Here is a 27,902-nt window from a genome sequence, read left to right on the forward strand (position 1 = left end):
ACCAAGTGCCCAGGTCGGGCTTGGCTTTGGAAGCCTTGGGTAGTCCTATTTCCCAGTATGAACTACCTGTGAGAAATATCAGCAGACAAAGCTCAGGAAGTATGAGACCTGATACTCCATCCCCTACCTCTACAGAAATACAGAGAGGTGGGGGAAGTACACATTACAGTAGTTTTCCCATTTAGAACTTTGTGAATTTCACTAGACTACTAGTATTTATTACTGGAGTCACTTAGCCTCTAGTTCTTGTTAAGACACCTTCAGGGAGATAGAGAATTTACCAACTTCTCAAAGTCCTGGCCATTTCTGAACAATTTTGACAAATTTTTACTTTTATATTCTCTATGAAATGGCTAAGCAAAGATGAAATCTGTCTCTCGAAAAATAACATTTCCCATTCTACACACACTGCTGCAGAATTGCTCTGCTCCGATTTCTTGACTGTTATTGTTTTAAATCAGAGTTATCTTATTTATATTTTATGTGCCCAGTGGCAATGACCAAGATTAAATAAGCATCGCCCAACCGGTGTGACTCAGTGGTTAAGGGTCGACCCATGAACCAGGAGGTCACTGTTTGATTCCCAGTCAGGGCATATGCCCAGGTTGTGGGCTCCATCCCCAGTAGGGGGCGTGCAGGAGGCAGTGGATTAATGATTCTCATCATTGATGTTTCTATCTCTCTCTCCCTCACCCTTCCTTTCTCTGAAAATCAATAAAAATATATATTTTTAAAAAGATTAAGCATCTGGAAGAGTTTTGTGCAAGGTATAAGACTATTTGGGGGAAAAAAGAATTTTCTCTCCAAAAAGCTTTCCAGGAATGTAAGTAACTTGCAAAGGTTCTACAAATCATGATCTCTGGAGATTAAAATATTTATGAAAAGTAATGGTCTTGAGTATTTGTAATTAGATTAGTCACTTTGTAAAAATGATACTTGCTAATCACATTTGAATTTAAATTACTTTTAACAATCTATTACATGCGATCTTTAGGGGTATTTACTATAAATGATTAAAGAAAAAAGCAGAGTGTTGCTTATAAAGTTTATATTAAGTGCCTTATGTAATTCATCTCTTTAGTGTTTTAAAAATAAAAATGTTAAGGTTTTATCTAAAAGGCAATCTTATTTTTTATTTATTGTCTTTTTCCAGGTGATATAATCCAAACATTCATTATAAGTTACTAGAGACCCAGTGCACAAAATTCATGCATGGGGTGGAGGGATCCCTCAGCCCAGCCTGTACCCTCTTGCAATCCGGGACCCCTCAGACATCCCTCTTGCAACCCAGGACTGCTGGCTCCTAACCGCTCACCTGCCTGCCTGATCACCCCTAACCACTCACCTGCCTGCTTGATCACCCCTAACCACTCGCCTGCCTACCTGATTGCCCCTAACCACTCTGCCTGCCTGCCTGATTGACCCTAACCACCTCTGCCTCGGCCCCCACCACTGCGGCTTCATCTGAAAGAACATTTGGAATGATGTCTAGAAGGTCGTTCAGCTGTCCGGTCTAATTAGTATATTACACTTTTATTATTATAGATGTTTTTAAAGCAATTCTCAGCTTCAAGCTTCTCCCCACAACCTCCTTTCCCCAAGTGGAAAGAAAAGACTTCATTAATTTTCCTTTCTGAGCAGAATTTTGGTGGGTTTTGCTGTCATGAAGAACATGTTATAGGTCCAGACTTTTAGGCTTCTTTCTGTAATTAATAATATGTTTGATCTTTCCAGTTTTTTCCTGAGATTTCTCTTCTGCTTGTATTAGGAAAGCCTCTCCCTGGGAATGTTGATAAATCAGAAGCACTTCATCTCTGCCATGACAAAAACATGTTGAGGACTGAAGCCCCCTTATTCCTTCCCATTTCATGAATATGTATTTAATATTTTTGGTTGTTTCAGACTGACGCCGATTCTTGGCATTCAGAAGCATTCTCAGGAAAATATGGTGTTTACACAGTTTCTAGCTACCCTGCTTGAAGAATTACATTTAAAGAATGAAGACCTTGAAAATTTAACCATCATATTTAGAACCGGCTGTTAAACAGAGTGGTGAGTTGGATTGTGCTTTACTTTTGTTTATTTTTCATTTGTTGCCTGTTTAGATTCTTTTTTTAGTATTTTAAAAACCAAGTACAGGCCCTGGCAGTTCAGTTGGTTAGAACATCATCCCAATACACCAAGGTTGGTCAGGGAACATGTAAGAATTAACCAATGAATGCATAAATAAGTGGAACAACAAATCAATCTCTTTTGATATCTCTCTGTCTCTCTCTCTTCCTCCCTCTTCCTCTCCTCTCCCTTTCCCCCCTATTCCCATCTCCTTCCCTTCCTCTCTCCCCCTTCCCCTCTCTCTCTAAAAAGCATCAATCCTATATAATAAAGAGGTGTTATGCAAATTAACCCTCACACCTTCACAAGATGGCTGCCTACAACCAGGCGGCAGGGGGTTTAGTGAGGGACAACCAAATGACTGAACAGCAGGCTGCGTGGGGTGACCAGGCCGGCACGGGGGACAGTTGGGGGCGACCAGGTCAGCAGGGGGGGCAGTTGGGGGTGACCAGGCCAGCGGGGGGGGGGCAGTTAGGGGCAACCAGGCCAGCAGGGGGAGCAGTAAGAGGCGACCAGGCTGGTGTGGGGGGGGTACAGTTGGGGGTGACCAGGCCAGCAGGGGGGGGCAGTTGGGGGCAATTAGGCTGGCGGGGGGGGCAGTGAAGGGCAACTAGGCCAGCAGGGGGGGCAGTTAGGAGCGACCAGGCTGGCAGGGAGGGGGCAGTTGGGGGCAACCTAGCCGGCAGTGGGGGCGGTTAGGGGAAATCAGGCTAGCACACAGGGGCAGTAAGGGGTGATCAGGCAGGCCGGGGGGGGGGGGGGGGCGGCGCGCAATTAGGGGTGACCAGGCAGGCAGGTAGGTGAGCAATTAGGAGCCAGTGGTCCAGGATTATGGGAGGGATGTCCGAATGCCAGTTTAGGCCCGATCCCCGGGATCAGGCCTAAACTGGCATTTGGAGATCCCCCAAGGGGTTCTGGTTGGAGAGGGTACAGGCTTGGCTGAGGGGACTCCCCACACAAACTCTTGTGCACTAATTTCATGCACTGGGCCTCTAGTCTACACTAATAAAAGAGAAACATGGTAATTGGCGTACGACCGCTACCCTTCCCATTGGCTAATCAGCGTATCCTTATGCAAATTAACTGTCAGCCAAGATGGCGGCCGGCAGCCATGCACTGAAGCGAGCAGGGAGGCTTGCTTCCTCCAGGAACTGCAGATTCCAACGTTCCCCGCCTCACTTGCCGGCCTCTCAACTGCAACTCTAAGCAACTATTACTATGTTGCAAATAAGAGGCTAAACAAAACCGCTTTCAGTCAGCCCCAGACCGCAACATTGTATCCATGTTTTCAGCAGCGAGGCCTCAGAGCTAAAGCTGGCCCAGAATAAAAAAAAAAAAAAAAACAAGGAGCGGTTGGGAGCTTTTAGTCAACTGCCAGCGGGAAAACAGCCCTCAGCCCCTCAGCCAGCCTGGCCAGGCACCCCAGTGGGGACCCCCACCCTGATCCAGGACACCCTTCAGGGCAAACCAGCCGGTCCCCACCCGTGCACCAGGCCTCTATTCTATATAGTAAAAGGGTAATATGCCTCCCGGCACTGGGATCAGCGTGACAGGGGGCAGCGCCCAAACCTCCTGATCAGCCCTGCTCTGTGCCTGATGGGGGGGAGCTCCCCAATCCCCCGATTGTCCTGCGGCTCTGTGTGTGACAGGGTGCAGCGCACCAACCTCCTGATCGGCCCTGCTCTGTGTGTGACAGGGTGCGGCGCCCCAACCCCCCCGCCTCCACGGGCCCCGCTCTGTGTGTGACAGGGTGCGGTGCCCCAAACCCCCGCCCCCATGGGCCCTGCTCTGTGTGATGGGGTAGAACCATAACCTCTCCATCGGCCCTGCCCTGAGTGTGACAGTGGTGGCGCCCCAACCTCCTGATCGGCCCTGTTCTGTGGGTAATAGAGGGTGGTGCCCCAATCCCCCTCCACAGGCCTTGCTCTGTGTGTGACAGGGTAGAGCCATAACCTCCCCATTGGCCCTGCCCTGAGTGTGACAGGGTGCAGCGCCCCAACCCCTTGATCTGCCCTGCTCTGTGTGTGACAGGGGGCGGTGTCCCAGCTCCCCTATTGGCCCTACTCTGTGAGTGACAGCGGGGAGCTCCTCAACCCCCTGATGGGCCCTGCTCTGTGAGTGACAGGGGGCAGCGCCCCAACCCCCTGATCGGCCCTGCTCTGTGCGTGACAGGGGGTGGCGCCGCAACCTCCCCATTGACCCTGCCTTGAGTGTAACAGGGGGCGGTGCCCCAACCCCCCAATCAGTCTATCCTGAGCACTCCCCAATCAGTCTATCCTGAGCGTGACTGAGGGTGGCATTGCAACCTCCCGATCCATCCTGCTCTGTGCATGACGGGGCGGCGCCCCAACTCCCCAATCGGCCCTGCTCTGAGCCTGACCAGGGGCTGCACCTAGGGATTGAGCCTGCCCTCTGCCACCCGGGAGCAGGCCTAAGCCAGCAGGTCGTTATCTCCCGAGGGGTCCCAGACTGCGAGAGGGCACAGGCCGGGCTGGGGACCCCCCCCCCCCCCCCCAGTGCACAAATTTTTGTGCACTGGGCCTCTAGTATAAAAATAAAAACCAAGTATAGACATCAGGATATCCTCAGCTTGCTAACGGAGAACATGACATCCATTAGTTCTCAGCTGCCACATTCACTTCCTATCCACTCTTGTTACTTTGTGCCCCATCCTTGTTGTTATTATTCCCCCTATATAGGCTTACCATAGTTAATTCTGTTCCTTGCAATCCACTATCACCTTCATACTCAAACCTCCATGTCCAACTAACTTCAACTCAACTACTGCAATGATCCATTGAGAACATCCTCATCTTACTTCCCTCTTCAAAGAAATCACCCCCAACCCAGCCAACACCCTAGTACTCTCATGTACAGATAAGCAGATAAATTTACAAGTCTGACTTTGTTGAATCGTGACCCTGCTCCGAGATACATAGCCCTCCCCTACACCTCCTTCAGAACTGCCCATCAGAATGCACCTCCCTCGTGCTGTTTTAATCATAACTCTTCATCTTTTCCTCTCTTTGCTTCTCATTTCACATACTCTCAAGTGCTCAGATAGTTTTTTAAAAATTTTTATTCAAGTTTAGTTGGCATACAATAGTATATTAGTTTCAGGTGTACAACATAATGATTCAACATTTATATGTCTTAGGATGTAATCACCACACTGTGCTAGTAACCACCAGTCGCCATGCCAACTTATGATATTATGACTGTATTTCCTATGCTATATACTACATCTCTGTGGCTCATTTATTTTATAACTGAAAGTTTGTACCTATTATTTCCCTTCACCTTTTTAACAATCCCCCTACTTTTCTCCCCTCTGGCAACCATCAGTTTATTCTCCATTTTTATGAGTCTTGATTTGTTTGTTCCTTTGTTTTTTAGATTCCACATATAAGGCAAATTATATGGTATTTGTCTTTCTCTGTCTGACTTATTTCACTTAGCACAATACTCTCTAGGTCCATCCATTTTGTCACAAATGGCAAGATTTCATTCTTTTTTATGGCTGAGTAATATTACATTGTATACACTGAGTGGCCAGATTATTATGACCACCTGACGTTTGTAGGCAAATTAGCTATAATTTCACACTGAAGTTGCTAGAGGGCCAGACCATTGTAAATGGGGAAACAGGTTGTTTACCACGACAGTAGAAGTGATTTTTTTCTGAAGATATGGGTAAATAACGCAATTTAACAGCCTTTGAACGTGGGATATATTTGAACGTGAGTGGCCAGATTATTATAACCACCTGATGTTTGTAGGCAAATTAGCCGTACACTGCATCGTATGGGATATGGAAGCGGAAGGCCTGTTCGAACACCTTTGCTATCTGCAGTTACCAAGATAAAATGTCTCCAATTCGCACAGGAACACAAGGATTGGACAGTCAAGCATTGGAAAAAAGTCATGTGGTCCGATGAATCACGTTTCCAGTTGCATCATGCAGATGGCAGAGTGAGAATTTGGCAGAAACAGCATGAAAGCATGCACCCCACATGCATGAGTACAACCCTTCAAGCTGGTGGGGGCAGTGTTATGGTTTGGGGCATGTTTTCCTGGCATAATTCGTGTGGAACAACGTCTGAATAGCACAACATACCTAAGTATCATTGCTGATCAGGTTCATCCTATCATGTTGATGGCGTATCCCAATGGAGATGGCTTCTTCCAACAAGAAAATGCGCCATGCCACGGTGCTCGTATTGTGCAGGAGTGGTTTCAAAAACATGAGGGAGACTTTACCTTGCTTAGGTGGCCCCCACAATCACCAGATCTCAATCTGCCGGAAGCCGGTCCATCCTTGCTGCTTGACACAGTCACTGCAGGAAAGAAACATCTGCACAGCATATGTTTCAATGGACCTGGCTTATATAGCGTACTGTTCTTAATATGTTTGCTCCCTTTAGCGCCATGTGTTTTAACCAAGGTCACCTCTCTGAGAAAGGTTGTTTCCCCAGGTGGGGATCTTTCCCTGAGGTTAGGGAGGGGATACAACCCCTTAATTAAGTGCCAGGCGGGTAGTTAAGCTACATAATCTTTACTCCCTGGAATGGAGATAAGAAACGCCCTAACCTTTGTAATAGAAATTGATAGGATTAAAATCAACTGGTATAAATACAGATGTAACAAGACAGCAGAACACAGAACCTAGAAACAGAACCTAGCAAGAGAACTTGGACAGAACCTAGAGACAGAACCCAAAGACAGAACCTAGTGAGAGAACATGGCAAAAGATCCTGGATAGAACCTGGCGGCAGAACCTGACTGGAGATCCGGGCTAGAACCTGGCTGGAGAACCTAGCGAGAGAACATGGATATACAACCTGGAGAGAGAACCTTGCTAGAGAACATGGCTATGCTGATGGACTGAACGCTGTCTCCGTGTCCTTCCTTCTTCGCCGACTCCGTCCACACCTTTGGGGACCCCTGGACCCGCTGGGATTGGACCCCAGCATCAATCCAATTGAGCATTTGTGGGACGAAGTTAAAAGAGCCATCAGGCAGCTGGTTCCACAACCATCAAATCTCACAGAACTGGACAGTGCTCTTCATCAGGCATGGTGTCAGATTCCTCACATCACCTTTCAATGGAGTCAATGCCAAGAAGAATCGCCACAGTATTGAAGGCAAAAGGTGGCCCAGCGAAGTACTGATAGAGTGGTCATAATCATCTGGCCACTCACGTTGAAATAGATCCCACATTCAAAGGCTGTTAAATCGAGTTGTTTACCCATATCTTCAGAAAAAAATCACTTCTACTGTCGTGGTAAACAACCTGCTTCCCTATTTATAATGGTCTGGCCCTCTAGCAACTTCAGCGTGAAATTATAGCTAATTTACCTACAAATGTCAGGTGGTCATAATAATCTGTCCCACATCTTCTTTATCCATTCATCTATCAGTGGACACCTAGGTTGCTTCCTTGCCTATTGCAAATAATGCTGTAGTGAACATAATGGTGATTGTATCTTTTTGAATTAGTGTTTTTGTTTTCTTCAGATAAATACCCAGAAGTGGCATTTTTGGGTTGTATGGTATTTTTAATTTTTTGAGGATTTCCATACTGTGTTCCATAGGACCTGCAACAATTTACAATCCCACCAACAGTGCATGAGGGTTCCTTGTTCTTTCACATTTATTGTGGACTTTTTGATGATAGTAATTTTCTGAGGTAGAATCTCATTGTGGTTTTGGTTTATATTTTCCTGATGATTATTGATACTGAGCATCTTTTTATGTCTGCTGGTCATCTGTATGTCCTCTTTGGAGAAATGTCTATTCAGATCTTACGTTCATTTTTCCATCAGATTGTTTTGTGGAGTTTTTTGAGGTTGTTGTTCCTTATATATTTTGGATATAAACTACACTGTATGTATCATTTGTGAATATCTTCTCCCATTTATTCAGTTGTCTTTTCTTTTTGATGGTTTCCGTTGCTGCGCAGAAGCTTTTTAGTTTGATAAGATCCATTTGTTTTTGCTTTGTTTCCCTTGACTGAGGAGACATATCCAAAAAGATATTGCTAAGATTGATGTCAAACAGCTTACTACTTATGTTTTCTTCTAGTAGTTTTTTGGATTCAGATCTTACATTTAAGTCTTTATTTTGAGTTTATTTTTATATATGGTGCAAGAGAGTGGTCCAGTTTCATTTTTTGCATGCATCTATCCAGTTTTCCCAACAGCATTTATTGAAGAGACTGTCATTTCTCCATTGTATATTTTTGCCTTCTTTGTTGTAGATTAAATGACCATATAAGTGAGGGTTTCTTTCAGGGCTCTTTTTTCTGTTCCATTGATCTGTGTATTTGTTTTTGTGCCAGTGTCAAAATATTTTGGTTACTATAACTTTGTAGTATAGTTTGAAATCAAGGAGAGTGATATTTCAACTTTGTTCTTCTTTCTCAAGATTGCTTTGGCTAATTAGGGTCTTTTGTTAATTTTAGGATTATTTGTTCTAGTTCTGAGAAAAAATGTTATTGGTATTTCGTTAGAGACTGCATTGACTCAGTAGATTGCTTTTGGTAATATGGGCATTTTAATTAATTCTTCCAGTCCTTGAGCATGGTATATCCTTCCATTTTTGCATGTGTCCTCTTCAATTTCTTTCTTTGAATTAGTGTTTTTGTTTTCTTCAGATAAATACCCAGAAGTGGCATTTTTGGTATTTTTAATTTTTGATATTTTTATATATCACTATCTTATAATTTTCAGTGTCTTTCACCTCCTTGGTTAAATTTATTCTTTGGTATTTTAAACTTTTTAATGCAGTTGTAAATAGGATTGTTTTATTTTAAATTTTTATATATTTTAGTGATTTCAGAGAGAAAGGGAGAGGGAGAGAGATAAAACATCAATAATGAGAGAATCATCAATCAGCTGCCTCCTGCAGGCCCCCTACTGGGGATCGAGCCTGCAACCCAGGCATGTGTCCTTGACTGGAATCAAACCTGGGACCCTTCAGTCCCCAGGCCAACGGACCTTTCTGTCCTCTAAGCCAAACCAGCCGAGGTGGATTGTTTTATTAATTTTATTAGTTCTAATAGATTTTTGGTGGAGTCTTTAGAGTTTGCTATATATAGTATCATGTCATCTGCAAATAGTGACAGTTTATTTCCTCCTTTCCAATATGGATGCCTTTTTTAAAAAAAAATCTTTATTGTTGAAAGTATTACAGATGTCCCATTTTTTTCCCAACTGACCCTCTCCACCTCACACCTGCTCCCCTGCTCCCTACCCTAGGCCTTCACCATTCCATTGTCTATGTCCATGGGTTATGCATATATGAATATAAATTCTTTAGTTAATCTCTCCCCACCCACCCACTCCCACCTTCCCTCTGAGATTGCAGTCTGTTCCATGCTTTTATGTCTCTGGATCTATTTTGTTCATCAGTTTATTTTGTTCTTTAGATTTCACATATTTGTGAGATCATGTGATTTTTGTCTTTTTCTGACTGGCTTATTTCACTTAGCATAATACTCTCCAGATCCCTCCATGCTCTCTAAAAGGGTAAGAGATCCTTCTTGTTTACTGCTGCATAATATTCCATGGCATAAAAGTATCACAGCTTTTTTATCCACTCATCTACTGATGGGCACTTAGGCTATTTCCAGATCTTAGCTATTGTAAATTGTGCTGCTATGAACAGCATATATTCTTTCTAATTATTGTTTCAGGTTTCTTGGGATATATTCCAAGAAGTGAGATTACTGGGTCAAATTGGAATTCTATATGTAATTTTCTGAAGAAACTCCGTATTATCTGTCATAATGGCTGCTCCAGTATGCATTCCTACCAGCAATATATAGAGTTCCCTTTTCTCCACATCCTTGCCAGCACTTACACCATTCTAATAGGTGTGAGGTGATACCTCATTGTCATTTTAATTTGCATCTCTTTGATGATTAGTGACTTAGAGCATTTTTTCATGTCTTTGACCATTTGTATGTCTATTTTAGAGAAGTATCTCTGTAGGTCCTTTGCCCATTTCTTAGTTGGATTGTTTGTCTTCCTTTGTTAAGTTGTGTGACTTCCTTATGTATTTTGGATATTAACCCCCTTATCAGATGTATCATTGCCCTTTTCATTTTGTTGATGGTTTCTCTTGCTGTGCAGAAGCTTTTTATTTTGATGTAGCCCCATTTGTTTATTTTCTCCTTAGTTTCCCTTACCCTAGGAGATGTATCAGCAACATATTGCTATGAGAGATGTCAGAGATAATGCTGCCTGTGGCTCTAGGATTTTTATGGTTTAATGATTTACATTTACGTCTTTTATCCATTTTGAGTTTATTTTTATGTATGGTATAAGTTGGTGGTCTAGTTTCATTTTTTGCATGTACGTATCCAAATTTCCTTAACACCATTTAGTATTGAAGAGACTTTCTTTACTCCATTGTATGCTCTTGCCTCCTTTGCCAAATATTAATTGAGCATAATGGGTTGGGTTGACTTCTGGGTTCTCTGTTCTGTTCCATTGATCTATATGTCTTTTCTTGTGCCAGTACCAGGCTGTCTTGATTATAGTGTCTTTGTAGTGTAACTTGATATCTGGTATTATGATCTCTCCAACTTTGTTCTTCTGTCTCAAGATTGCTGCAGATATTGGGGTCTTTTATGGTTCCATATAGATTTTTGGAGTATTTGTTCTAGATCTGTGAAATATGCTATTTGTATTTTAATAGGGATTGAATTGAATCTATAAAGTGCTTTGGGTAGTGTGGACATTTTAATGATATTAATTCTACCAATCCACGAACACGGTATATTCTTCCATTTTATATTTTCCTCTATCTCTTTTTTCAACATCCTGTAGTTTTCTGAGTATAGGTCTTTTATGTTCTCAGTTAAGTTTATTCTTAAGTATCTTAGTATTTTGTTGCAATGGTAAATGAGATTTTTGTTTTTTTAGCTTCTCTTTCTGAGAATTCATTATTGGTGTATAAAAATGCCATGGATTTCTGGGTGTTAATTTTGCATCCTGCTACATCGCCAATTTCTTTTATTAAATCCAGTAGTTTTTTGGTGAAGTCTTTAGGGTTTTCTGTGTACAATATCATGTCAACTGTGAGTAATTACAGTTTTATTTCTTCCTTCCCAATTTGGATGCCTTTTATGCTTTCTTCTTGTCTGATCGCTGTGTCTAAGACTTCCAGTACTATGTTGAGTAAGGGTGGTGAAAGCAGACATGCCTGTTTTGTTTCTGTTCTTATGGCCTTTATTATGTTGAGGTATGATCCCTCCATTCCCAGTTTGCTAAGAGTTTTTATCAAACACTAGAGGCCCAGTGCATGAAATTTGTGCATGGGGGGGGGGGGGGGAGGTGCCTCAGCCCAGCCTGTACCCCTCGCAATCCGGGACTGCCTGCCTCATCTCTCCTAACCACTCTGCCTGCCTAATTGCCCCTAACTGCTTTCCTGCCTGCCTGCCTTAATGCCCCTAACCATCTCTGCCTCGGCTCCCCACTGCCGTGGCTTCATCTGGAAGGTCATTCAGCTGTCCAGTCTAATTAGCATATTATGTTTTTATTATTATAGATGGGTGTTGGATTTTGTCAAATGCTTTTTCTGCATCTATTGATATGATCATGTGATTTTTCTTTCAGAATATTTGTTATGTATAACATTTATTGTCCTTCAATTCTGAATAATAAACTTGTTGGGTATAGTGTTCTAGGTTGTAGATTACTTTCTTTCGAAGCTTTAAATATATCATACCAAGCTCTTCTGGCCTGTAAAGTTTCTGCTGAGAAATCAGCTGATTGCCTTGTAGGGTTTCCCTTGTACGTGACAAGTTGTTTTCCTCTTGCTACCTTCAAGATCATCTCTTTATTTATTCTGCATTCCCAGAATAAATCCCTAGTGCATTTGGAAAGGACCAAGATGCACACCAAGGTCTGCTTTTCCTAGCCCCAGGCTAGAAGCAGATCAGACAAAGACTCAAAGCATCCAGAGATCTGCTTCTGTCTGCAGGCTGATTGTCATTCTCAGTCTCTTAATGAGCCTCAGGCTGTCCTCCACAGGGTGGGGCATTGCTTCCCTTTCAGGCAAAACTGTCTGAATGGTAAAGGTCTGTCTGAGAAAGGTGTCCTTTGCAATATGGGGAATGACTCAGTACAGGAAACTGGGTGGTTAACTTCCAAACTTTATCTCCAGAGCCCTCAAACCTGGATTCTCCTCACACAGCTTTAGTCCACTCTGCCAGAGCCCAAGGTGAGTGGCTGCTCATGAAATTTTGTGCATTGGCCTTTTAAGAGGGTGCCTGCATTTCCAGCCATCTCTGCCTGGCAGACAGTAACCCTGCTGCTTTTCACAACCAGATGTTATGTGGTCACCTTTCTCAGTTCTTGTGCTCTGGGCAGCTTGGGGTTTAGACCCCAGAGTTCTCAGTGAGAGCCCCCCACAGCTGAGATATCCCTCCAGAACTTTAGCTGCTGCCTGTGGGAGCCTGGCCAGCCCTCGTACCTTTGCACTTCATACTAGTCTCTATGCAGTCTCCACTTTGCATTCTTGGTTATCAGGGTTCTCTCCAGCTAGTCTTCAGTTGATTATTCAGGGTGGTTTTTCTATATTTTGGTTGTAATTCCAGTTTGGGAGAGTGTCAGTGTAACTTCCACTTAATCCACCACCATCTTGGAATCCATAGATGCTTTTTATTTCTTGTCAGGTTGCTATGTCTAGAACTTCTAGTACTATCTTCTATATATATAAAAACCTAATATGCAAATCGTCCCCTTGGGAGTTCGACCGGGAGACTGGGAGTTCGATCGCTCGCTATGACATGCGCCGACCACCAGGGGGTGGTGCGGAACAAAGGAAGGCCCCAATCAGCCCTGATCACCGGCCAGACCTAGGGACCCTACCTGTGTACGAATTTCGTGCACCAGACCTAGTGTTGAATAAAAATGGTGAGAGTGGGCATCCTTGTCTTGTTCCTGAACTTAGCAAAAAAACTTTAAGCTTTTTACCATTGAGTATGATGTAAGATATGTTCCCTGTATACCCACTCTCAAGTTTTTATCATAAATGGATGTTGAATTGTCAAATGCTTTTTCTGCATCTTTTAAATGATTGTATGATTTTTATTTTTTTGTTGATATGGTGTATTGTGTTGATTGATTTGCAGATGTTGACCCAGCTTTGTATTCCTAGAATAAATCCCCCTTGGTTATGGTGTGTGAACTTTTTAATGTATTGTTAAATTCAGTTTGCTAACATGTTGAGAATTTTTGCATCTATGGTCATCAGGATATTGGTCTGTAGTTTTTTTTTGGTAGTGTCTTTGTCTGGTTTTGGTTATTGGTGTAATGCTGGCCTCATAGAATGCATTTGGAAGTGTTCCTTCCTCTTCAATTTTGTAGAATAGTTTGAGAAGGATAGGTATTAATTCTTTAAATTTTTTATAGAATTTGCTTGTGAAGTCTTCTGGTCCTGGGCTTGGTTTGTTAGTTTTCTGATTACTAGTTATATTTTATTGCTAGTAATTGGTCTATTCAGGTTTTCTGTTTCCTCCTCGCCCAGTCTTGGAAGGCCATAAGCATTTATGTTCAAATGAATTCTAAAAACACCACCTTTTTACTCTCCTCTCCATGCTCTATGTTTTTGATGTCATATTTTAGATCTGTTTTGTGTATTCCTTAATCATTTATAATTTTGCTACTTTTGTCTTCATACTAGCTTTTTAAATGGCTGACTTGATGTGTCTATTATATATTTGCCTTCCTGTGAGATTTTTTTCTTTCTTGTATCTTTTTTGGCTTGTTATGGCCTATGGCCTTTGGCCTTTGTTTCGTTTAAAGAAGACCCTTTAATATTTCTTGTAAAGATGGATTAGGAGTTATAAATTCCATTTTTGGTTTTCTGGGAAACTCTGTCCTTCAATTCTGAATAATAACCATGTTAGGTATAGTGTTCTAGGTTGTAGATTACTTTCTTTTGGAGCTTTAAATATATCATACCACTCTCTTCTGGCCTGTAAAGTTTCTGCTGAGAAATCAGCTGATTGCCTTATAGGGTTTCCCTTGTTTGTGATAAGTTGTTTTCCTCTTGCTACCTTCAAGATCATCTCTTTAACTTTTGCCATTTTAATTACAGTATGTCTTAGTGTTGTTCATCTTGTTTGGAAATCTCTGTACATCCTGGACCTGGAGGTCTGTTTCTTCCCCATATTATTTTCAGTCATTATGTCTTATGATAACATTCTGCCCCTTTCTCTTCTGGGATCCCTACAATGCAAAATGTTCATGTGCTTGATATTGTCCCAGAGATTCCTTAAACTATCCTTTTTTTATTCTGTGTTACGTTGCTTTTTCTGATTGGTTGATTTCCACTATTCTGTCGTGGTCACTAATCCATTCTTCTGTTTTATCTAATCTGCTAATTTCTTCTAGTGTAGTTTTCATTTCAGTTATATTGTTCTTCAGCTATGATTAGTCTTTATTTTCTAACTTTTTGTTCAAGTTCTGAGTTCCTCTCTTCCACTCTGAAATTTGGTGAACATGCTTATAGCCATTCCTTTGAATCTTTATCAGGCAAATTACTTATCTCCATTTCATTCAGCTTTTTTTTTTTTTTCTGAATTTGTTGTTCCTTCATTTGGAACATGTTCCTGGTTTCTCATTTTGACTTTCAGTGTTTGTTCCTGTTAAGTAGATGTAATATCCATCTCTTCCAATTTTGAAAAGATGGCCTTGTGTAGAGGCAACTCCTGTGTATGTATACCAGGGGTGGGGAATGTCCAGCCCACGGGCCACATAAGGCCCATGAAACCATTTGGCCTGGCCCTGCAAAGTCATTAGGGGTGAGTTACTTAAATGTTTGACCAAATATAGCAGGCTAATTTTTAAGTTGATAATTTTGTATGGCCCTTGGCAGAAAAAAAAGGCTCCCCACCCCTGGTATAGACTGTGTGCTGGATTTTGGCAAGGTGGTTGGAGTCAGGGAGGACACCTACAGTGCCTGGTGTCAGTTGCCTGGGAGGTGCTGGCCCAGGGTGAAGTGGCCAAGTGCATACACATGCATACAGTAGCTCCCTATTGGTCTGGCTGTCCTGACCAGAGTAAAGTACAGTGGGGCCTTGACTTACGAGTGTCCCAACTAATGAGTTTTTTGAGATACCAGCTGTGTCTCAGCTGATTTTTTGCATTGAGTTGATAGAGTAATTTGAGTTAACGAGCTCAGTCTCGGAACGAATTAAACTCGTAAGTCAAGGCCCCACTGTACTAGCAGGGAAGCCCCAATGCACGCCTATTTTGGTGACGTTTCAGTTCCCACGGGATCGAGGTCTGGATGAGGCAAAGCCTGTTGATCCAGTTGTCTGTAGCCAGAGCTGAGGTCCAGGCTAGGCTGCCAACTACAGCACCATTTGGTTCACTGAAACAAGCTCTGGACAGGGCATCTGGAAATTCACTGCAGCAGCCTTGTAGGTCCACCAGAGCACTTGCATAGCACTCCCCCCTGCACTATCCAGCTGGAGGGGGAATGTAAACATTGACACTCACCTGGCACCGCTGATCACAGAGCGCTGTCATGATTCTTCAATCTTCATGTGCTCGCTCGCTCTCTCTCTCTCTCTCTCTCTCCCCCATTTGTTGTGCAGAAACTTTTCAGTAGGCCCTGAGTTGTCTCTCAGGAGGAATTGTTCTAAATGTGGGTGTGTATTTGATGTGTTCATGGGAGGGGGCAATTTAGTTTCCTTCTATGCCACCAGTTTGGACCCTCCTGATAGGTTTTTGTTTTTGTTTTTGTTTTTTTATTAAATCTTTATTGTTCAGATTATTACATTTGTTCCTCTTTTTTCCCCCCATAACTCCCCTCCACCCAGTTCCCACCCCACCCTCCTCCCTCACTCCCCACCCACTGTCCTCATCCATAGGTGCACGATTTTTGTCCAGTCTCTTCCCGCATCCCCCACCCCCTTTCCCCCACAAGAATAGTCAGTCCACTCCCTCTCTAGGCCCCTGATTCTATTATAATCACCAGTTCATTCTGTTCATCAGATTATTCACTTGATTTTCAGATTCACTTGTTGATAGATGTGTATTTGTTGTTCATAATTTATATCTTTACCTTTTTCTTCTTCCTCTTCTTAAAGGATACCTTTCAGCATTTCATATAATACTGGTTTGGTGGTGATGAACTCCTTTAGCTTTTTCTTATCTGTGCACCTCTTTATCTGACCTTCAATTCTGAATGATAGCTTTGCTGGATAAAGTAACCTTGGTTGTAGGTTCTTGGCATTCATCACTTTGAATATTTCTTGCCACTCCCTTCTGGCCTGCAAAGTTTCTGTTGAGAAATCAGCTGACAGTCGTATGGGTACTCCCTTGTAGGTAACTGACTGTCTTTCTCTTGCTGCTTTTAAGATTCTCTCTTTGTCTTTTGCTCTTGGCATTTGAATTATGATGTGTCTTGGTGTGGTCCTCTTTGGATTCCTTTTGTTTGGGGTTCTCTGCGCTTCCTGGACTTGGAAGTCTATTTCTTTCACCAGGTAGGGGAAGTTTTCTGTCATTATTTCTTCAAATAGGTTTTCAATATCTTGCTTTCTCTCTTCTTCTGGCACCCCTATAATTCTGATGTTGGTACGCTTGAAGCTGTCCCAGAGGCTCCTTACACTATCTTTGTATTTTTGGATTCTTTTTTCATTTTGCTTTTCTGGTTGGGTGTTTTTTTGCTTCTTCGTATTTCAAATCGTTGACTTGATTCTTACAATCCTCTAGTCTACTGTTGGGAGTCTGTATAATATTCTTTATTTCAGTCAGTGTATGCTTAATTTCTAGTTGGTCCTTTATCATAACATCGAGGGTCTCATTAGATTTCTTGTAGATCTCATTAAGTTTATCGGCAGTTTCTAGAAAATTATTGAAAGACCTTAAAAGTGTGGCTTTGAACTCTATATCCAGTAGTTTGCTTTCCTCCGTTTCTGTCATTTGTGTCCTTTTTCTTTGTCTCCGCATTTTTTATGCTTCCCTGTGTTGATACAGTGGTTTTCTGTGCTAAGTGTCCTTAGGGCCCAGTGGTTCAGCCTCCTCAATTATCTGAGGAGGACACTCTTGGTGCACCCCCTTGTGGTCTTTGTGCAGTCTTGTTGTAGCTAAGCCTTGATTGTTGTAGGTATCACTGGGAGGAATTGGCCTCCAGGCCAATTGGCTGTGAGAATCAGCTGTGTCTGCAGTGGGAGAACTTCTGTGCTGGAGACACCCCTCTGGGGCAAGACTTGCTTCAATGGGGCTTTGGTGCTCACTGAGCCTGCCCCCTGAGTGTGTCCTTTATGTTTCCACGGAGCTGCAAACTGGATGGTCCCACTCTGACCTCTGGGCTTCCTGGCTCCTGGATCTCTAGGGAGGTGCTAATCTAGCCTTTGCCTGAGGCTATCCAGCAAAAGCCTCCCTGCAGGGCTTGGGCAGAGCGGGTCCCACGGGATCAACAGGGCGGGGCTAGCAGGTATGGCTGCTCTCAGTCCTGCCCTCAGAGGCTTTGCTTCTCAATGTCCTGGTAATCGCTGCAAGCCCCTCGGAGAGAAAGCTGCCCTCGAGTTCCGACCGATGCCACAGTCCCGCTTCTCCCTTATGAGTCTGGGTCCCTAGAGACTCGCCCAGAACTGGAGCTCAGAGCCTGAGACTCCCTCCCGATTGAAAACGACAACCGCGCCCTCAGCCGCCAGCCCGCTCCGCATGCACTCCGAACCTTAGTATTTTACTTCCGCACTGTGCCTCCTCTGAGTCTCGGTATGCTTTTCTCTTTCCTTCTAGTTGTAGAAATTCCACTCAGCCAGCCTTCCTGTGGTTCTGGGTGATGTCCGTTCCGTCTTTTAGCTGTATTTTTGAAGTGGTTGTGCGAGGCAGCAATCTCCGGTGTTTACCTATGCCGCCATCTTGGTTTCCCTAGGTTTTGATTTAATGTTGTGATTGAAGAAATTAATCCTAAACTACAAATGAGATCTTCTCAGGAAGCATTCTTTTTCCAACTTTCAATTATTTTTAAAATTATAAAAACACAACCTTGTTATAAAAGTTAAGATAATTGCATGTAAGATTTAAAAAAGAAAAATTCCCCCTCACCTCTGCCTTCAATCCTGTCCTATCTTCTTTCCAGAAGCAACTTGATGTCTGTCATTTTTTATTATTCGAATTTTTTTTTATTCGAATTTTTGTAAAAGAAAAAACATGGCCTTCGACCAGATCTTTAAATACATGAAAAGGATATTTGAGAGAGGTATTTTTGGTAAGCAAGAAAAAATGGTATTCCTTTACTGAACCTTCTAGAAAATGAAATATAAGGAAATAACATATAAGGAATAAGCACTATAACCTGCCTCCCAACTTATACCCAGAGTGACCTTTTCAAATGATCCCGCTCCCCTGAAGATCTTGTAAAACAAAGGGTTTTAGCAGTGAGCTCAAAATGGCCTATGTAAGTATCAATTCAAAACCTCTACTAAGAATATAGTGAGGGTGGAGATTTTTTGTTTTATTGGGCTTCAGGTATAGAGGATTGAATTAATCATACTCTTTGGTTCAAAACACCTTTTCTCCATGAAATGAAAGGTGGGGTTTTTTCCAGATAGACTAAAAACAAAGAATGCCTAGCCAGAGGTCCTTCCAGACCTAGTTTAATAAATAGGTAGCAATTAAAAATCATTTTTAATTAGCATATTTAAAACTTGTATATAAACAGATAGTGTTAAAGAACTTTTAAGGACTTCCAACAAAATGTTTTAACTGGAATTAATAGTTACCCTGTTATTAATTATTTACATTATTTGTGTAAATAATCAAAGTAAACCTTTGCCCAGACTTTGTTAGTATTACAAGAAATTCTGAATGAATGAGTCTTATTACTTAATTTTCCACATGAGAAATGGAGATGGTTGTGAGTAAACAGATGGATTTTTTCTGTTTGCTTGAATTTTTAAGCTGTAAATTTATTTGAATATAAAGATTTTAATGTCTAATAACCTCTTTTTATTACTTGACTTGAGAGAGAGAGAGATGAAGGGAGCAGGGAAAGAGAGAAACATCAATTTGTTGTTCTACTTACTTATGCATTCATTGGTTGATTCTTGTATGTGCCCTGACCAGAGATCAAACCCACAACCTTGGCTTATCCGGACAATGCACTAACCATTTGAGCTTCCCAGCCAGGGCTGTCTAAGAACCTTTTCAAGATTACATTACTACTAATTAGTATATGTAAATATGCTTTTATTTACAAATAGCAGGGGGAAAAAATCCAGCTCAAACATTTTTCTTATTATAGTATATTAATGGCTTAAAACAACAAACTTTTTTTTTAACCTTATCTTTTCTATGAGTCAAGAATCTGGACATAGTTTATTTAGCATGGAGCCTCTGGTTCAGAGTGTCTCAATGAGGTTGCAGTTAAGCTATCTGCCAGGACTATGATGTCATCTGAAGGCCCAAATGGAAGAAGATCCCCTTCTCCAAGCTCATTCATGTGGTTGTTGGCAGGATTAGTTCCTCACAGGTCATTGAACTCAGGGCCTCAGTTTCTCACTGACCCTTGTATAGAGACCTCTTCCAGTTCCTTGCCACATGGATCTCTCTACAATGCACCTCACAACTTGGCATGTGGCTTCCCTCAGAGAGAGACAGTACCCAAGGTGGAAGCCACACTCTTTTTGTAACTAATCTCAGAAGTGACATCCCATCGCTTTTACTGTATTCCATGACCAGTTAGAAACTAATCACCAGGTCTAGCCCACACTTAAGGTGAGGGGATTGTATAAGGATATGAATACCAAGAGGCAAGGATCATTAGGAGCCAACTTAGAAGCAGTCTAGTATAGATGGCAGAGTTCCCAGTTTAATACAGAGTGGGGCAAAAGTAGGTTTAAAGTTCATGTGGGAAATACAATAATTAATAAGAATAAACTGTTTTGTGTACCCACAACTATAAACCTTCTTTTGTCCCACCCTGCATATAACATACTCACTGTCCAAGTGAGAGTCTTGAACTTCACACTAAATTCAGGGCACCCCTGAACCAATCCACGTGGCCACAGGTATGCTATAAGCTAACCCATTCGTTCTGTGAAGGGATGGGGCAGAGGAGGATTTTCTTATTGACCTAGACCAGTGGTCGGCAAACTCATTAGTCAACAGAGCCAAATATCAACAGTACGACGATTGAAATTTCTTTTGAGAGCCAAATTTTTTAAACTTAAACTATATAGGTAGGTACATTGTTATTAACTTAATTACGTCCTCCTAAGGCTTAGGAAGAGCCACACTCAAGGGGCCAAAGAGCTGCATGTGGCTCGCGAGCCGCAGTTTGCCGACCACAGACCTAGCCAGCCGTGGGCAAACTTTTTGACTCGAGGGCCACAATGGGTTCTTAAACTGGACCGGAGGGCCGGAACAAAAGCATGGATGGAGTGTTTGTGTGAACTAATATAAATTCAAAGTAAACATCATTACATAAAAGGGTACGGTCTTTTTTTTTTTAGTTTTATTCATTTCAAACGGGCCGGATCCGCCCGTGGGCCGTAGTTTGCCCACGGCTGTAGACCCATCAAAGCCTACCCCTCAAGCTGTATTATGAACTTGGGTCTATTTCACTCAAACCATTATTGCTATATAATGAAAAATGGAGTGTGTATTGGGAAAACAACACAGTTTTTTCAAAAGCTGGTAAAATATTTTAGGTGTTTTATTCAGACTACCTTTTTTTTGCTTCACAGGTATACTTCATGAAGAATGAATAGAAAATGAACTGTACACCATTTCTAGAATTCTGGCCACAATAATGGTCTGGTGATGACTGACAGCTAGCTTTGTTCCAAGAAAAACCTTTACCTTCTCAGATTTCAACCCCTTCCCTCCCAGCCCCTAACTATACAGAGTGACTTCCCAGGTAGAGGGGAACCATTATTCCAACAAGGATATACAAGTCCTTGCATCCCTGGCTATAAGACATAGGATTTTTATCTGAAAATAAATGAATATTTAAGAAAATATGTCCATTTATTTATTTATTTGGATGATTCCATCACAACACTTGACCAAAAAAAAAAATTGAGAAAAGTTCTATTTTGGCCTCATAGTCTAAACTCTAGATTCTAAAGAACAATAAAGAGGTCAATAAATGCAGCTGGAGAAAAAGCCCTTTGGAAGCCTATTCATTAGTCTTGTAAAGAAGCTGACTGTGGTGTAATGTGGTTAACCTCACACGTCCAAATCAGAAGTATCCCAGAACTTTCTGGACTCGATTTTTTTTTAAAAAGCAAGGGGATGGGGAGGGGCAGAGTGTGGAATCTAGAGTTTGTTTTCAAGAGAGACCATCTCTAGAATTTACACTGCTTTTTCAAAATGTGTATTGAAGCAAGCAAGTTAACAGAGCCTTCAGGGTAGTTAAAGGGGCCCCAGACAATTTGAGCAGCTTTACTGGAGGGAAAAGAAACAAAAACAAAATCAGATCTATACTCTGGGACACTGGAAGAAATGCCAGCTGCTAAATGCCCAGCCACAGAAAGGACCAGAAAGCAGCCTGGTACACAACAAACAGGAATCTACAAGCTCTGCAAGGTCACAGGCTACAGTATTAATATACAAATATCAATTGTTTTTGTATACTAGCAATGAAAATCCCAAAAATGAAATTAAGAAAATAATTCTAGGCATGCTCTTCGTTCTGGGAGCATGCCCACACCCCTCCCTCTCTTCTTCCCCCACAGATGTGCATCTCTTAAACTCTAAGGGACTCCACAAGATTTGCAACCAGGGAGCAATGGGCAGCAGCTCATCCTGGTTTAATACCCTGAACCTGTCCCCCAAACCCCCTTTTTTCTGACTCCAGTGAGCCAACAGCAGCCCTGCCTAACCTCAGATCTTTCCTATAACGTTTCTAGAGACCAAAGTAGCCCTGCCTAGGCTCTCTCCTGTTGATCCTTCTATCCTAGGCCCTTCCTTGTTTCACTGTCCCGTTTTAACACTTGGAGTGGGGGAAACGAGTTAAGTCGGCTCGCGTGAATTGCGCGTACTCCGCGGGAGCCGTCTTAACTCGGTTCATATAGATTTGCGGTGGAGTGCGGGAAACGTGTAAACTCGGGCCGATTGTAACTGCGTATTACCAAATATTTGTTTGTTTGCCGTTCACAAAGATACCTACCTGCGTATGCGAACCGTTTCATACCCATTGGGGTAATAGGTATCATAAAAATCCCTGATTTTGCGCGGGAAACCTAAATAATTGCCCGCGCCATCTTATATTTTGGCGGGAAATTCACCCCACACCGGAGTGTTAATAAACCTACTCCCCCAAAAAGAAAGCAAATCATTCCATCCAAAATACTAACAAAAGAAATATTTAAGAATAAATTTAACAGAAGAAGTACAAGACTTGTACAATGAAAACTATAAACAGAGAAATTAAGGGAGGTAAATAGAGGTATTCCATGTTCATGAATTAAAAGATTTAATATTGTTAAGATGGGAATTGTCTTTTAAAAGTTTATTTAAAAATCAATGCAAACCCTATCAAAACCCCAGCAGGCTTTTTTGAAAAATTGGCAAGCTGATCCTAAAATTTCTAGGGAAATTCAAAGGATCCATAATAGCCCAGACAGTTCTGAAAACGAGGAAAACTTCCTGATTTCAAAACTTATTACAAAACTACAATAATCAAGACTGTGATATTGATATAAAGATAGACAGAAAGATAAGTGGAACAGAACTTGAGTGTCTAGGAGTAAGCCCTCATATTTATGGTCAATTGATTTTCAACTAAGGTGCCAAGCCATTTCCATGAAGAAAGGATAGTCTTTTCAACAAATGGTGCTAGAACATTTGGATATCAGATGCAAAAAAGATTAATTTAGACCCTTACCTCCTACCATATACAAAAGTAAATTCAAAATGAATCAGAGACCTAAATATAAGAGCTAAAACTGTAAAACTTTTAGGAGAAAACCTACATGGCATTGGTTTAGGAAAAGAGTTCTTAGATAAGATCCCAAAAACAAATCAGGGCACATGCCTTGGTTGTGTGCTCAATCCCCAGAAGCGGGCGTGCAGGAGGCAGCCAGTTGATGATGTTTCTCTCTGATGGATGTTTCTATCTGGCCTTCTCTCTCCCTCTCTTCCTAAAAAAAAAAAAAAAAAAAAAAAAAAGACAGTGTTGGTGGGATGTGAAGAAACAAGCCCTAATACATTGCTGGTGGGAAAGTAAAATGGTGCAGCCAGATTCAAAAAACAATCTGGAGGTTTCCTAAGCTAAATATAAGTTCACCATATGACCTAGAAATTACACTTGGTGTCCCACCCCCCAAAAAAGGAAAACATGTTTATAAGACTTACAGGCAAATATTCATAGCATCATTGTTCATATTAGGGAAGCCCAAATGACCATCAACTAGTACATGGATAAACAAAAAACCCATACAGTGGAACACTGATACATGCTATAACACAGCTAAACCCCAGAAACATTATGCTAAGTGAAATAAGTCTGACACAATAAACCATATAAGGTATGATTCCATTTTATAAAATATCAAAAAAGAAAAACCTCAACTAGGTACTAGATTGGTGGTTGCATGAGCAGGGATGGGAACAGGGATCATCTGCAAATGGGGGTAATGAAATGTTCTAAAATTAAATTATGATTTTTGTACAACTTTGTAAACTTTAAAAATAATTGCTTTGTGCACTTAAGACAGGTGAATGTTATGTATATACATTATCTCAATAAAGGTGTTACAGGTGATGTCCATACTATCCAAAATAATCTACAGGTTCAATGGCATTTTCACAGAAATAGAATAAATAACCCTAAAATTTGTATGGAACCACAAAAGACCTCGAATAAACAAAGGAATCCTATGAAAACATGCTCAAAGTCACTAATCATCCGAGAGATGCAAATCAAAACAACAATGAAGTACCATCTCACACCTGTCAGACTGGCTATCATCAACAAATCAACAAACGACAAGTGCTGGAGAGGATGTGGAGAAAAAGGAACACTTGTGCACTGCTGGTGGGAATGCAGACTGGTGCAGCCACTATGGAAGACAGTATGGAGTTTCCTCAAAAAACTAAAAATGGAACTCCCATTTGACCCAGTGATCCCACTTCTAGGAATATATCCCAAGAAACCAGAAACACCAATCAGAAAGGATATGTGCACCCCGATGTTCATAGCAGCACAATTCACCATAGCTAAGATCTGGAAACAGCCTAAGTGCCCATCAGTAGATGAATGGATTAGAAAACTGTGGTACATCTACACGATGGAATACTATGCTGCTGTAAAAAGGAAGGAACTCTTACCATTTGCAACAGCGTGGATGGAACTGGAGAGCACTATGCTAAGTGAAATAAGCCAGTCAATGAAGAAAAAATACCACATGATCTCACTCATTCATGGATAATAATGACCATTACAAACTTTTGAACAATAATAGATAGAGGCAGAGCTGCCTCAAACTGATTGTCAAACTGCAGCAGGAAGGCCAGGCAGGGTTGGGGGGTAGGAGGGAGGGGGGTAAGAGATCAACCGAAGGACTTGTATGCATGCATATAAGCATAACCAATGGACATAAGACACTGGGGGGTAAGGGAGGCCAGGGGATTGTCAAGGGCGGGGGGGAAAAAAAGGACACATATGTAATACCCTTTGTAATACTTTAAGCAATAAAAAAAAAAGATACAGAGGAAAAAAAAAAACAAAGCAATCTTGAGAAAGAAGAATATACCTGGAGGCATCATGCTCCCTGATTTAAAACTATATTAAAGCTATAGTAATCAAAACAATATGGTATAGGCATAAAAACAGACTCATAGATCAATGGAACAAAATACAGAGCCCAGAAGTAGACCCACACATATATGGGTCCATTTATAACAAAGGGGCCAGAATATACAATGGGGAAAGGATAGTCTCTTCAATAAGTACCCTTGAGAAAACTGGTCAACCACATGCATCTATCATACACAAAATGTATTAAAGTATTGAATGTAAGACATGAAACCATTAAACTCCAAACTAAAAAGCTTCTGCACAGCAAAGGAAACTAATGAAATAAAAAAGCAACTATGGAATGGGCAAAGATATTTGCAAATCATATTTCTGATAAGGGGTTAATATCCATAATATATAAGAAATCATACAATTCAATAGCTAAAAGAAGAGCAATCCATTTTTTAAAAGGGCAGAGCCCAGCTGGTATGGCTCAGTGGTTGAGCACCGACCTATGAACCAGGAGGTCACAGTTCAATGCCTGGTTGGGGCACATGCCCAGGTTGTGGGCTCAATCCCCAGTAGGAGGCATGCAGGAGTTGAGTCAGCCCATCAATGATTCTCACCATTGATGTTTCTATCTCTCTCTCCCCCTCTCCCTTCCTCTCTAAAAAAAAAAAAAAAAAAAAAAAATATATATATATATATATATATATATATATACACACACACACACACACTAATTATAGGGGAAATGCAAATTAAAACTACAATGAGATTACCACTTCACAACTATTAGAATGGCCATTATCAAAAAGACTAAGTGTTGGAGAGGATGTAGAGAAAAGGGAACCTTTAAAAAACTTGAAAAAACATGCACTCCCATGTTCATTGCAGCATTATTTACAATAGCCAAGATATGGAAACAACTTACGTGTCTATCGATGGGTAAGTGGATAAAGAATATGATGGAGCTCTGGCCAATGCTCTCAGTGGTTAGAGCCTTGGCCTGTGCACTGGAGGGTCATGGGTTCGATTTCTGGTCAAGGGCATGTGCCTAGGTTGCAGATCCAATCCCCACCGCTTGTTGGGGTATGTGTGTCTGTTTCATTGATGTCTCTCTTCCCCTCCCCCTCTCTCTCCCTCCCCCCTCCATCCCTCTCCCTCTCCCTTCTCTCTCCCTTTCCTCTCCCCGTCTCCTCCACTCTAGAAATCAATGGAAAAATATCCTCACTTCTCGGGTGAGGATTAAAAAAAAAAAAAAAAGAATATGATGGCATATTATTCAGCCATAAATAGGAATGAAATCTTATCTTTTTTGACAATATGGATGGACCTTGAGGGCATTATGCTAAGTGAAATAAGTCAGGCAGAAAAGGACATATACCATATGCTCACACTTATATGTGGACTCTAAAAATAAATTAATTAATGAAAAAGCCCAAGGTCATAGATATAGAGAACAGATTGGTGGTTGCCAGAGGTGGGGAGTGGGCAAAATGGGAAGGAGGCACAACGAGGGTAAATACCCTGAAAAGGAATATCCATTTGGTTTGCCTGGAACAGTCCCCAGTTTATACCCGTTAGCTCAGCGTCATTATTAATTAGAAACTTTTACTTTCAAAAGTATTCTGATTTGGACATTAAATTATATGGTCCCATCACCTAAAAGGCAGAAGGTATGATGGTCAGAGATGGGAGGGGACCTCATGGTGGCCTGGAAGGATGGATGGGGGCGATGAGTGGAGGTAGTCAAGGGGAGAAGAAGGGAGGGGGGGGGTGGTGGCCCAGGCAGAGCAGCCTCCTGAGGAAAGGCCCTGAGGCAGGTGGGACCCAGGGTGTGTCCTTGTTAAGACAAGCCTGAAGCTGGAGAAGACTGAGGAAAGTGACTAACATGATTCAGAAGATGGAGACTACGAGGGTTTGGAACAGGCTAAAAGCACTGGAGCTCTATTGGAGCAATCATGTATTGTCAAGCAGGTAGGACGGAAAGTGACCACACCATCCTACAGATGTGAGTTCTGTTTTCTTGAGAAAGGTCCTGGTGTCCCCAGACCCAGTCTGTTGTTCAGTCATGTGCTCTGCTGACTCAGAGCCCGCACTGTCCCCTCGCCAGAAGGCCACTCCCTGGCCCCACGTGCACGCCTCCCTGTTGAAGTAAATGTCACCTTCCAGAGAGCAGAACCCCCAGGTTTTCTTGTGAATCCAGATTTCAAAGAATGGAAAGAAATGTTGAAGGAAAACCCTGCTGTCCTTTCGGGCAAGAAGACTTGAATTTTTACTGTGAAAAGTAAACAGTGTGACTCAGTTTCACTTTCTATTTAAATATCTCAGAAACAACGAGTTCATATGCTGGTATATTCAGAGAATGAGCTTTTTTTAAAAAAAAAAATCTTGCCCTTTGAATAGTTCCATTCCAATGAGATTCTCAAACTCTTAAAAACCCAACCAGACTTAATCGACTGAGTGGAGGCTCTCCAAGGCGGTATTTAGCGCCTTCTGCCTATAGTCATGTCCAAAGCCAGCCGATCCCACTCCCTGGAGAACAGGGCCAGTTCTGTAAGTATTTGCCTTCTCCCAAGGAAAGTGATGCCATTCTGAAGTTTGAAAATGTTTGATAGCCTCACATTATAAGCCCAGTAAAGAAGGAAGAGAAACGATGTCTAGAAGCCTGCGGGGCCCACTGCAATGTGCCGAGGCAGGCCCCAGCGAGGGGGTGAGGCGGGACTGGCCCAGGAGCCCACTGCCGTCCAGGCCCCACCGACTGCAGCACAGCCTGGAGGCTAAGGGTACGCCCTGTGTGGTTGCTAATGAAATGCCCCGATTGCTTTTTCTCCTCAACATAGCTCATTTTCTCTGGGAATTTTGTCCATCCAGCTATCCGCTCTATCAATTTCCAAGCCTCCTTCCCTCCGCAAAAACACCTGTGTGTGAGGAAACGCGCTGGGCAGTGGCATTGGATCAAAATGCCTTCAAACGAGCAAGCATGGACACGGGCCCTCCCCGCTACGTGAGCTGGCCTCACCTCTGGGCCGACAGAGAAGCCGCTCCAAGGTGCTAGTTTTCACTTTGCT

General features: G+C 42.1%; 1 protein-coding gene across 1 annotated transcript in view; it reads left to right on the top strand.

Annotated features, from left to right (window-relative positions):
- The window catches only part of RPAP2 (RNA polymerase II associated protein 2), a 115,467-nt gene extending 94,363 nt beyond the window's left edge, over positions 1-21,104 (top strand). The window contains exons 12-13 of the mRNA XM_070405590.1: positions 1,903-2,052; positions 20,831-21,104. Coding sequence (XP_070261691.1) covers positions 1,903-2,044 — 142 coding nt within the window. The 3' untranslated portion in view covers positions 2,045-2,052; positions 20,831-21,104. The remainder of the gene's footprint in view (positions 1-1,902; positions 2,053-20,830) is intronic.
- The last annotated feature ends 6,798 nt before the right edge of the window (positions 21,105-27,902 follow it).

The sequence above is a fragment of the Myotis yumanensis genome, unplaced genomic scaffold (assembly GCF_028538775.1).
Source record: "Myotis yumanensis isolate MYYU_CA2020_CCGP unplaced genomic scaffold, mMyoYum1.0.hap1 SCAF_2, whole genome shotgun sequence".
Classification (NCBI taxonomy): Eukaryota; Metazoa; Chordata; class Mammalia; order Chiroptera; family Vespertilionidae; genus Myotis; species Myotis yumanensis.